General features: G+C 35.5%; 1 protein-coding gene across 1 annotated transcript in view; it reads right to left on the bottom strand.

The window, feature by feature from the left end:
* Positions 1-11,734: 11,734 nt before the first annotated feature.
* Positions 11,735-13,322, bottom strand: part of LOC125238974 — a 32,753-nt gene continuing 31,165 nt past the window's right edge. Inside the window, exons 6-7 of the mRNA XM_048146475.1 lie at positions 12,880-13,020; positions 11,735-12,217 (exon numbers count right to left, since the gene is read on the bottom strand). Of these exons, the coding sequence (XP_048002432.1) occupies positions 12,149-12,217; positions 12,880-13,020 (210 nt within the window). The 3' untranslated portion in view covers positions 11,735-12,148. The remainder of the gene's footprint in view (positions 12,218-12,879; positions 13,021-13,322) is intronic.

The raw sequence follows: 13,322 nt of genomic DNA, 5'->3' as shown, positions 1-13,322 counted from the left end.
ATTATTTGCTCAATCATCTACAGTACCTTAATTCATGACAAAAGTAGAAGTGTGTGTGTGGATTGAGTGAGCACCTTCCGAAAATAAAAATAAATATGCTGATCATTTAGTAAAAGTTCTAAAACAATTGTAAAACGAATCTCTGAATTTGTAAAAAGATAAATCAAAAGATACAGCCATTAACATGTGCTCACTCAGTTCTCACAAACTACCAACGAAAACAGTGAATATATTCATTTAACATATAATATGTATATACTAACATTTAGTAAAAAATAGGCCAACCTACCTCTATAAATATTAGATCACCTAGTGACGTATTAAATTTTTTACAAATAGTTTCTTATGCTCACTCAATCCACACACTTTTGAAAAGCCAAATTTTGATGAAAAACATAAGATTTAGACCGCTATTATATGTGTATAATTTAGTAAAAGTGAAATGGGAATTTGTAAAATACAAAACGAACCACTAACGTGTCAGGTTTTTTTATAATAATTTTTTTTAAGTGCTCACTCAGTCCACACGTTTTGAGAAAGTTAAAAATGTAAATATCTTACGATTTGTAGCACCTAAGACACTCGAAAGTACTTCAACATTTAGTAAAAATTTTTACTAAATATCCACCATCTAATATTTTATATTCGTTGTCTGGTTTTAAAGATATTCAGACATAACTTTTCTCATACAAATGTATCAAGTAGGGTGACCACACTATGTCGGCTCCTGATTTTCCCCACCTTCCCATTGTCATATTGAGATTGGGGAGTTTCGTTCGTTCAATTTTGATAATATTAAACTAATACCATATTAATTCTCCATCTGCAAACTGTTTTTAGGTTATGTTCTTGGCCTAGTGATGATGTGTATTGTGTAATTTTTATCGACGTCAGGATAATAACCATATCGACATGCATGCGTTAAAAAGGACATGAATAATAATTGGTAAGAAACAAAGAATATAATACTTCATTAGTAAGAAACCAGAACCTGGTAATCTAATCGTGCTAACAGATGAGCGTACCGGATTTGTAAGTGGGAGCGAGAAATAGTTATTCTTTTCTCGCTCCCACTTACAAATCCGGTAAACTATTATCAAAATTGAACGAAACTCCCCAATCTCAATATGACAATGGGAAGGTGGGGAAAATCAGGAGCCGACATAGTGTGGTCACCCTACTTCATACATTTGTATGAGAAAAGTTATGTCTGAATATCTTTAAAACCAGACAACGAATATAAAATATTAGATGGTGGATATTTAGTAAAAATTTTTACTAAATGTTGAAGTACTTTCGAGTGTCTTAGGTGCTACAAATCGTAAGATATTTACATTTTTAACTTTCTCAAAACGTGTGGACTGAGTGAGCACTTAAAAAAAATTATTATAAAAAAACCTGACACGTTAGTGGTTCGTTTTGTATTTTACAAATTCCCATTTCACTTTTACTAAACTATACACATATAATAGCGGTCTAAATCTTATGTTTTTCATCAAAATTCGGCTTTTCAAAAGTGTGTGGATTGAGTGAGCATAAGAAACTATTTGTAAAAAATTTAATACGTCACTAGGTGATCTAATATTTATAGAGGTAGGTTGGCCTATTTTTTACTAAATGTTAGTATATAAATATTATATGTTAAATGAATATATTCACTGTTTTCGTTGGTAGTTTGTGAGAACTGAGTGAGCACATGTTAATGGCTGTATCTTTTGATTTATCTTTTTACAAATTCAGAGATTCGTTTTACAATTGTTTTAGAACTTTTACTAAATGATCAGCATATTTTATTTTATTTTCGGAAGGTGCTCACTCAATCCACACACACACAAAGTAGAAATATTCCAATAGATGCAGAAATTAGATTTGTTGATATAATTCACATTTTTGTACTATCATGTCAACTTTGCCCCTTTATTTTTTGTGCAATAATAAATTGACGACTGTTCTGGCGTAGTCGGTAGTGACCCTGCCTGCTAAGCCGCGGTCCCTGGTTCGAACCCCGGTAAGGGCATTTATTTGTGTGATGAGCACAGATATTTGTTCCTGAGTCATGGATGTGCTCTATGTATATATTAATATATCGTTGTCTGAGTACCCACAACACAAGCCTTCTTGAGCTTACCGTGGGCACACCTCGGACAATAGCGATCAAATATTCAAAGTGGCGCGTTCCTAGCACATAGTCTAAGCTCGTCTAATGTCCTATATACATTTATTTAATAAATGTAAATATTGTCCAAGTTGTAAACATGAGGGTACAACATTGCGGATTATGTCTGGAAATTTAATTATAGTTATAATTTTAAAATAATACACTTAGTATAATAGAAATAAATAGACACTCCAATACTTTTTACTCAAATATGAATACACATTCTAAATTCGTGTCGTATTTCATAAAACAGTGCTCATATTATTTCCATTGTAACATTAATGAAATGCATAATATTAAATTAATTTGTGTAATTAGTCCATAATCTAGAGGTTTATTTAAATGGTAGTCATAGTTTTTGTATGTAAGATAGTCTGGTGCATTTATATGAAACTAAAAATATTAAATATGTTTTGTTCATTGCAGAAATAGCAAAAATCGTAATACTTTGTATAAGATGCTCAGTTATGCATAATCTAAACGAAATAAAACGTAGGGCAAATGATGCTCTATGTATCAGTCCTGGCATTGCCTTACTCAAGTAATAAAATAAGAATGCAAATAGAAATTAATCCGAAGTACTTAGTCTTAGTTAGGAAGTAAATTTAGAAAGTGTTGCATTGACAACCCGAGATAGACTCCAAAATTTGTATAGGTTAATGGAGACTAATGCTGCAGGTTTAAACTTGGCAAAAACTCTTAATGCAAAGAATTTGATTTTATAAATTAATAATTTTACGAAGTCAAACATTTTAGAACAGTGCTGCAACTTTGCCCAAATTCGTGTAACTTTGCCCACACAATATCACAAGTACAGTCTGACCAAAAATAATAGAAATAAAAAGTGGCAACATCGTAGTGTCGTCCCGTTTTCTCACACATTGGTTAGAAAGGGATGTGACTACAATGTTGCTACTTTTTAATTTCTACTCTTTTTGGTCAGACTGTAAACTGTGTACCTGGGCAATGTTGTCTTTTGCTATAGTAACCAGCATAGGGTACTATAATTTAATTTATATTTTTAATCAAGAACACACGAAGGAATGTCTTTATGCATGGTTTGTATAAAAACTGTTTTCCAATTTACACTTATCTACAATTCCAATAATTGTCTTATATTTATTTATTTATTCAGTATTGCATTGTCATGTACATAATAGGGGTTACATTACTTAAGACAGTGAGTCATGTCACCCTGTAAGGGCACACAATAATAAATCTAATAATACCTACTTATTCCATATTAGTTAAGTCCATATTTGCGGAGTTTTTGCCAAAAATCATAACATTACTAGTACCTGTATAGTAAATACTGCACAATCTTGTTTCAGTACACAAACTCTAGAATAATCTATATGAATAGAATAATTGACGAATAGGACTCTTATGATGGTATAGAAAAGAATTATGCACGAGATGGAAAACCTAGTTTAAAAGGTTTGGTTGGTTTATGCGATAGATGTAGCGTTCAGCGCATACGATTACACAATGTATGAAAAATGACAATTTGGGGTGAATGTATTGTCTTTTCATACCTTCCGTGGTCGCGTGACACTGCGATTATCGCACAAAATAACCGTGCTCTTTAGGGACAGAATTTTGTACAGTGACAACCAGATATTCGTCTAGGTTTCTTGTGAATGAGTACATCTTCAGATATAGATAAGTATTTTTGACAATCTGGCGGTGACTGTACAAAGGCAGTGCAATAGCTACGGAATAAGTATGGAAATTTATTTAAAACGCGTGAAAGTGAGCATACACTGGGCTGAAAATAATTATAAATATATTAATTGACATGTAACGTTTAAAACAACGCAAAATTACGTATTTGGAGTCTAAACGGAAAAAGAGTAGCCAATACATTATTTGAGTCTCTTTTCGCAGACACTATAAAAAAACGTTTACTGGTGCATTTTGTTACACTAAGAGCCAGTTGCATCAAACCATCTGTTATCGTTAGAGCTTTCGTTAAATTTTATTGTATGGGAAGTTACATAGGCGTCTGCTGCGTGACGATGATGTATCTGTCAAATGTGGTTGATGCAACTGGCCCTTAAGTTGTTTTAATCCAGTGTATGCCGAATAGTCGAAGGATATATATATGTAGTAACATACAATTTGGTTTCGCCAAAGTAGTCAAAGAGATGTAGATTTCTTTTAATTCTTAGGAAATAATTACGCGTACGAGATAGCGCTAAGGTAACGTAAGGGTGCTGTTTAGGGCAGCGATTTTGGACTAACATTGTACCGTTTAGCGATTTAATAAAGGGTCTACCACGCTCGAAGCATTGCTTCTCTGTCGCACTTCTGAATTCGTACGTAAGTATGGCAGGGAAGCAACACATCGATTCGCAGTACGCCCTCATTTTTCCATATTCTCTGCTCGATTATTGCAAAAACGACAGACAGGGAAATGGTCTAGAACGTAATTTAGCGAAAAGGATCCGTCCTCAAAAAACTGTAATTTTATAAAATGCTTTCAACAAAAAGTTAAAAATACTTACATGTTTTTGTGTGGATCCTTATAACTAAATTACGTCCAATTTAGAAGATGACCATATGAATGTCTCAAGCGTCTGTTTAGTCAATATGACAATTCTCACCATAGGTACAGTCTCACCGTCAAACGTGACAACTTTACCTATGGCAAAGTTACCACAGAAGGTAAAGTTGTCACGGTGGTGAATTTTAATTGATAATTATCATGAAGGTAAAATAGGGGCGAGGCGGGGTAAGTTTATCGCGTATGCGACTTATCCGTTTGGCCTATCTATTTGGTGCCTATTTCTGGCTTCATAACATAACATTGTTAATCAGCGTCAATATTTTTTGTTGAACAGGCAATGAACAGCAAAGTGACACTGTCGGGCGGCAATTGTCACTGTGATGAAACAGGCCACTTGTGACATTAATTTTGTATTCTATTTTATATCGGAAAAATGTCATGTGAAGATTGACTACGTGTGAACGAATAAAAATCTATTAATGGCATAAAAGCGTAAAATTGCATGCGGCAGATAATGTAAGGTTAGCTTGGATACGACGCGTAGATTTTGTAAGAATTGCTATAAAATATTAGAAATAAAGTTTCTTAGAACGCTCAGGAACGATTTGTGTAAATTTTGGGTTTCAATTTGTATGAAAATATTTATGAATATTGTATGTAAAATATCTGTTACTTAAAGAGCGAAAGAATATGTGTAACGGTAAAAAATTCGCTCGAAACAATATTCATTGAATATTTTATATGTCACGGGCATAACTTATTTATCTGAAATCTTGTGTAAAAATAACTGTTTGTATATTTTCAATGGAATTGTAGAACAATTGGTTACTAGTTTAGTTTTAAATAAAACATCTTACATTCAGTATGATTAATTTTATTTCTTATTACATGGAAATGGCGGCGGCTGCTGCATACAGAAATTATGTAATCTCGAATAAATTGAAATTTAATTTCCTTGCATAGTTTTATTTTATACTACTTCTAAAGCAATGGCATTATTTTCTCGGCAGATCCATGGCTGTGTGACTCTAGACGCAGCCACTTACAGTTATAGACGGTGTAGCATGAGGTAACCGAATAATTTTAACAGCGTATTCCTCATCATAGAAGAGTAAAATGTCATATAAACTTTTCTGGATTTCGCCTACTTTCAGAGTTTAAAAAAAATAACAATTACCTACTTATTGTTTCTCAGAACAAAACGCAATTTTGATAGCGTTAATGCATATCAAAAAGTAACTAGTATCATTGCAAAAAAGTATTTTTTAGAAAAAAAAATTAAATTTTTATTTAAAATGCCAGTTTTAACAATAACATTTACTTTTTATGTGAAAATACATTAAAAAAAATATATTCTTGCTAAATTTGCTAGACGTCATATAACATTTTATGTTGCCCTCAGAAATGCGTTAAAATCTTTCGGTTTCCTCATCTCACACCGTGTATTCAGCGTATCACTATACTCTTCTAATAATCAGTGTAGTACAGCTTGGCAAAAACAGTAGAAATTAAAAAGTGGCAACATCATAGTGCCGTCCCTTTTCCACACAAATACTGATTTGAAAGGGACGACACTACAATGTTACTTTTTAGGTTTTACTCTTATTTGCCAGACTGTAAGTAGATATTCTAAAATATTCTTGGCAGTAGATTGATCTGCGATACGAGGTTGAGACTAATATGAAATTGAAATCAATATTAGATGAGCAAAATGGTTTGCTATTATACTACGCTTACTAGAACTAAGAATTTCAATGTCTTAATTTCTTAACTAGACAAGCAAATACCGCACATCTGCAGAAACGGCAGGACGGATATTCAAGAACAAAAGTACTTGTTAAATAGGTACTTAAACTTTGCATTACTTATCCTCTTCCTTATATAAAAGTGCATTTATTGAACACATAGTACATAATTACAAAGTAATAAGTAAATTAGCATTACACAAAATTATATATATTTATAAATTGCGTTTTAAACTTAAGATATATTATAAGTAGTGTTACAATTACACTTGACTAGATTCTAAATTTGAGGATAACATTTAAACATTGTTCGGTATACATATAATACTTATTACGAAATTAATCTACAATATTTCTAAGTATGAGATCACAATTCTCCAGTATTACCACTTACTCTTAAAATAGTCCTCAATCAAAATCTGACTCTAATTAAGTGTATGTTCCGGACCTTTGGGAGACGTGCGTTAACCCTTCGTCTGTGTGTGTCAAAAAATTGTCATAAAACAATTAACTTTGATATATTATTTTAAAGTCCAAGTCCAATACCTTATGTTAGGATCCTTATCAAACACAGACGAAGGGTTAAGTATATTTTAGCAATTTTAGGAGAATTTCATAACTCCATGTTATTCCCATAATATTCATGCAGCAATAATAAATCGTTGCATATTGCTTTATTTTTATCTACAATTACTTGTTTGAATGGGTACTTAGTCTAGTTAGTGCGCTTTTATTTTTTTAGCCTACAATTATTAATCTAGTTTATTAAATAAATACAATTTGCAACAATTATGATTAATCTAAGCGAAGGCAAATTATTAGATACTTAATTATATAAAAGGCGAGTATTATCAGTATGAAAGTCTTTTAATAGTTTTTAAATGTAAAAGTGGGCGTTTAGTTTATTATTGGTCAAAAATTAAGAAATATTATATTGTATTGATAACTATTTGATAGGCCCTTTGCCTTAACTAAACCTGGTATAAAAAAAATAAGTTTGCCCAAGAGGGCAAAGTTGCCATCAGTTGTTAAAGTTGTCAATTTACAGTTTATAAATTCATAAAACAAGAAATACATGTAGCTTTAACGTATACATGCTTAAATCCTAAGTTTAATATTGACTAAACTACTTTATTGCAGTATTGCACTTAAATTACCTTAAGTAATTTATTAAATATTATTTAAGCACCTCCCCACGTGTCTACTTTTAATCTGTGGCAAAATTGCAAGCAATCCATACCTACTAATATTATAAATGGGAAAGTGTGTGTGTCTGTTTGTTCGTCTTTCACGGCAAAACGGAGCGACAAATTAACGTGATTTTTTTAGGTGGAGATAGTTGAAGGGATGGAGCAAAATTGACATAGGCTACTTTTTGTCTCTTTCTAACGCGAGCGAAGCCGCGGGCAAAAGCTAGTTAGGTTATATTTTAGGGGTCAGGAAAAATTAAAGGGTTAGTCACAGCTATAAATCAGTTAATCAAATGTGGTGTTCCTTCAAAAGCATGATCCTTATGCATAATGTGAACAGGCATCTTCTGGGCGAGCTCACTCCATCGTAGGCCACGTCTTTGCCTTTGGCTAGTCTGTAGTCAAGAGTAAGCCCATTTATAATTAAAAAAAAAGGACCGTTTAATAAAGATTTAAGGTGGAAATGCTCCGAAAGTGTCAAGATCCTATAGGTCATAGGCATAGCCCATAGATTTTCACCCAAGTTTTAAGGGTCATAGCGTTATCTGCAATAAGAACTATGGCACTGGTCCCCCATCAAAAGCAAGTAAACGATGAACTATAGGCGATAAAACCACAGAATATATAATAGTACAAGTACAGAAGGCCCACTGCTTTGATGTTCACGACATGCCGCCTTTTTAAATGCCTACAAAATTCTAACAAAGAGACGAGCCGCACGTGCGCGGCGCCCGGCGATAGGGTTGCCTACGGATTAAAACGATTTAATACTCAGATAAAATGTAGTATTTATTGTGTAGTACTAGCTTTTACCCGCGGCTTCGCCCGCGTAATAAAAGTATTCATTAAGATTTTCATTTGGATCCTTAGGTTTCTCTGTAGGTATATTTATCTGCGATTATTTCGATTGCACATAATACTTTTGCTTGCAATGATTGTAGAAATATTACACATCGACCACAGCGTAGGTAATTCTATATACGCTGGGGAAACCTTTATAAACATCCCACATAGCCCGTATTTCGACACTATGATCGGTGGGTAAAAAGTACTTTTTTTTATTATCCCTTACAATTTTTTACATTTTGCTTATACTTATCGCAAACGTAATCTTCAAGCAAGCAAACAACGATCGTCTTAGAGCACATTGATTGTAAGAGACCGCCGACCGATTATCCGTATCCCTCTAACGATACCCATATTATCCGTATCCGTATCCGTATCCCTATCGCTATCGCTATCGCTATCGCTATCGCTAACGCTGTCGCTATCACTATCGCTATCGCTAACGCTAACGCTATCGCTATCGCTATCGCTATCGCTATCCCTATCGCTATCCCTATCGCTATCCCTATCGATATCCCTATCGCTATCCCTATCGCTATCCCTATCGCTTTCCCTATCGCTATCCCTATCGCTATCCCTATCCCTATCCCTTATCAAGATGTTTAATGATATAACACTTTAAGTTCTCGCGCTTTGTACACATATTTAAAGTCACATACAGGTCGAACGCGATTAATTAACATTATTTTTACCTTTTTTCCCAACGTTTCGGCCAGGTTGCACTGGCCGTGGTCGCGGAAGACTGACGTCCCAGCAAAATGTCACCGGAGATGTAAACAACACAAAACTACCCGATATTAATTTATATAAATGTTCGGGGTAGACAAATAAATATAATCTACCCGCTTTTAGTTAATGTTTATTTCCCACCATGTTTATTTTAAAGGTAAAAATAATGTTAATTAATCGCGTTCGACCTGTATGTGACTTTAAATATAATATGTTTAATGATTTCTTATCAAGTGCTAAAATATAAAGTTTCATGGTTTTATCTTTTAAAATTAAGAAATCCCATACAAACTTTCAACCTCTTTTTCAACCCGTTCATCCCTTTTTTTCGAAATAAAAAGTAGCCTATGTTCTGTCTCAGGGTCTAAAGATTGTCTGTTCCAAATTTCATCAAAATCGGCTGCGTGGTTTAAGCGGGAAAGCGTAACAGACAGACAGACAGAGTTACTTTAATATTTAATCGCGTTCGACCTGTATGTGACTTTAAATATAATATGTTTAATGATTTCTTATCAAGTGCTAAAATATAAAGTTTCATGGTTTTATCTTTTAAAATTAAGAAATCCCATACAAACTTTCAACCTCTTTTTCAACCCGTTCATCCCTTTTTTTCGAAATAAAAAGTAGCCTATGTTCTGTCTCAGGGTCTAAAGATTGTCTGTTCCAAATTTCATCAAAATCGGCTGCGTGGTTTAAGCGGGAAAGCGTAACAGACAGACAGACAGAGTTACTTTCGCATTTATAATATTAGTATGGATAGTATGGATTAGTATGGATAGTATGGATGGATGGATTTATACATTTTTGTTTCAGTTCCAACATCACAAGCCTTATTGAACCTTTTCGGGGACTTAATCAATAGTAGATCTGTGTAAACATGCCCTATGGTATTTATTTTATTCATGATATCTATTTAACTAAGCGTTATTAGCCATTCCACACGCGGACATCGCATATGAACCTAAAAAAAAACTCGCGACGTAAAGTAACATTAGAAAGTGCGACCGTGCGTTCCGTGAGAACGCGCGCCACCCCTGATTAGGCCGCGAACTCGCGGCCGCCAGCATGTACTTGTAGCGCGGCGATAGAATCGCGGAGTGAGCCGCCCCTGATAAAACGAACAACATGCGCGGATCTAGGGGGGGGGGGTCATGACCCCCATTACCCCCCCGGAGCCTAAGTTGGCCATACAAATAGACCACGTGACCCCCCCCCTGGGGCCCCGCGGGCCTTTACCACGTGACCCCCCCCTGGGCACAAAGCTGAATCCGCGCTTGACGAACAAAAGATAGTCGCTCCTGTATAAAAATTAAAATTTTGAAAAAGCCCCCGACCGCGACATAGTGGACCGATTTTCATGAAACATGGCTAAGAACACTCCCGACTAACTCAGCTTTCAGACAAATAAACTAAATCAAAATCGGTTCATCCGTTCGGGAGATACGATGCCACAGACAGACAGACAGACACGTCAAACTTATAACACCCCTTCGTTTTTGCGTCGGGGGTTAAGAGGGCTTTCGTGTTAAAAATAGTGAAATCGCAACCGAGCGCTCGATCATACCGTGTGTGGTATTAAATTAAAGGGCTTTGCGAGCAGTTTATAAATATATATCACATTATAGGACTTTTTCTACTTGGTCTAACAAAATATGAGAAAATGTCCAAAAGTGGTAATAATTGTACCGGTGAAGGCTCGTTTTCAAAAAATTGGCAAAAATCAATAATAGCAATTTATAATCACTAAGGCATAACAGCAATTTAAGTAAACGTTGCAGATTAATTTAGTACAAAACTTACTTCGATGTGATGTAGATTTTCAAAGAAATTGTCACTTAATTTTAGGTAATTTCTGAAAAAAATTGAATTCGCCTTAGGCTAGTTTACTCTTTTTCAAAAACTTAAAATAAAAATCTAGTCTGAAATGATTATGGTACAGGATATACGAATTATAAATTTACCCGTTTTAATATTCAAAATTGTCCAAATTTTACAAATAAGATCGACTGATTCAGCTCTATACGTGCGTTTTTCTAAACGTGCATTAGAGAAAAATTCATAATTAATTTAGTGAGTTAGTTTTCATAAATCCAGTCTTATAAAAATCAAGACAATAAGATGCTCTAACTGGAACTTGAATTAAATAAATCTGTTGGATAACGGAAAGTGTAGTATTTCACCGACTAAAACTATCAATTTTACATTCTTTTGATGTTTTTTTTTAAAGCAGCCTTAAAAAAAGAAACGCGATGATAGCGCAAGATGGTAAGACCGTTTTCACATTATCCGATCCGATATCGGATGTCGGAAGGATTTCAATAGAAAAAATCCAAGATGGCGCCTGTAATGTATGGGATATTGGTTCGACATCCGATATCGGATCGGATAATGTGAAAACGCACTTATAGTCCGGACGACTGACCGGTCCGTGACGACCGGTCTGGCGCAGTCGGTAGTAACCCTGCTTGCTGCGCCGCGGTCCCGGGTTCGAATCCCGGTAAGGGCATCTATTTGTGTGATGAGCTCAGATATTTGTTCCTGAGTCATGGATGTTTTCAATACAAGTATTTATATATCATATATATCATTGTCTGAGTACCTACAACACAAGCCTTCTTGAGCTTACCGTGGGCCTCGTTCAATCTGTGTAAGAATGTCCTTAAAAAAAAGTTAGTCGCCGAGAGAACGACCTTACTCGCTAGTGATATCAGTGACTGATTTCAGATGAAAATGTCCTTACTGTCCACATCTGCGCCGGCTCGGTCAATCAAGTGCAAAAATACGTATCGAAATAATCGTCTCATAAATATGGTACTAACGCTCTTATTACACCGGACTAAGATGCTATAGGACATATTTTTGAGTAAGATGTGTACACCCATATTTTTACACTTGACTGATCGAAGCCGAAACCGCGCGATTACCCTACATGACAAGCTTGTGTTCCGGGTCAAAAGCGCGTTTTTCTGTCCTACTGGATACAGCAATGGAAAGGATGGGTGAGCAGATAGTTCAGAACTATCGGAGTGCCAGCTGCCACCTGAAACCAAAATAATAATTTAATACATTATAAATAGTTAAAGTCGTATGTTTAAGTTGTTCTCGCAGTGCTAGTACCATGCGCGGATCAAAGCGGGTCATGACCCCCCCCCCCCCTCTCCTGGACCCTAGGTTGGCCATACAAATTGACCACGGGATCCGCCTTTGCTAGGTACATTAGCTCAACCAAACGGCATGCCACGAACTCATGAGACCTTAGAGGCACGATAAAGGTTGTGATTTCTATGTATATTTTTTCTGCTGAAGCGTGACCAGAAATATATAACTACGCGGCATGTTGCGGAATATCATTAGAACGATTTTTTTTCATACAATATTGAACTGTCACCGCATACATCAGAATAACAGCGCCTCCTTAATAATCATATCTCGGACACTGGCGATCAAATATATGAAAGAGGCGCGTTCCTAGCACACAGTCTAAGCTCGTGTAGGTGAACGCGTACCATGCTTGTATGAGTGAAATATGACAGGTCGACTGTTCGCGTTTTTGACAGGCGGTAACTGTGAGGTAACCGAGAGGGGGTGGGCGGCACTTTCAGCGGGGAGCGGGAGTGGCCATACTTTCAATTTCAATTCATTTATTTTGCCTGCCTACTGTACGATAGTACTTTTTATTATACTGTGCTTTAGCAGGTTTACCTCCATCTCGAGATGCGGGTCGGGCTCCGGCTCCGTGTTGTCGGACACGGTGTCCGAAGAGACTGACTTCTCCTTCGGCTCGTCCGCGTCGAGAAGCATGTCCGTGGACGCGGTGTCGCCGGGCGCTGTGTCGATGAAAACCTGAAATATACAAAATTAGCTAGAGATGGGCCGAATATTCGGAAAATATTCGTTATTCGGCAAATTTTACAATGTTCGTATTCGGCCGAATAGTTCGGTTACAACGCCGAATATTTGCCGAATGAACAAAGTAAATAAATAGCGTTAGTTGTTTCGTAATTCATCGGATAATGACATCCTATTTCAGCATTCTAAGGAAGTTAAAAATGCGTTAAAATATAAAATACAATAATTTTGCAAAAAAGGTAAAATAATGATAATGTATCTTAAGAAACAAAAACCAAAATTTTCTTATAGCCTCA

The sequence above is a fragment of the Leguminivora glycinivorella genome, chromosome 24 (genome assembly GCF_023078275.1).
Source record: "Leguminivora glycinivorella isolate SPB_JAAS2020 chromosome 24, LegGlyc_1.1, whole genome shotgun sequence".
Classification (NCBI taxonomy): Eukaryota; Metazoa; Arthropoda; class Insecta; order Lepidoptera; family Tortricidae; genus Leguminivora; species Leguminivora glycinivorella.
This window is presented reverse-complemented; position numbering and strand designations above follow the sequence as displayed.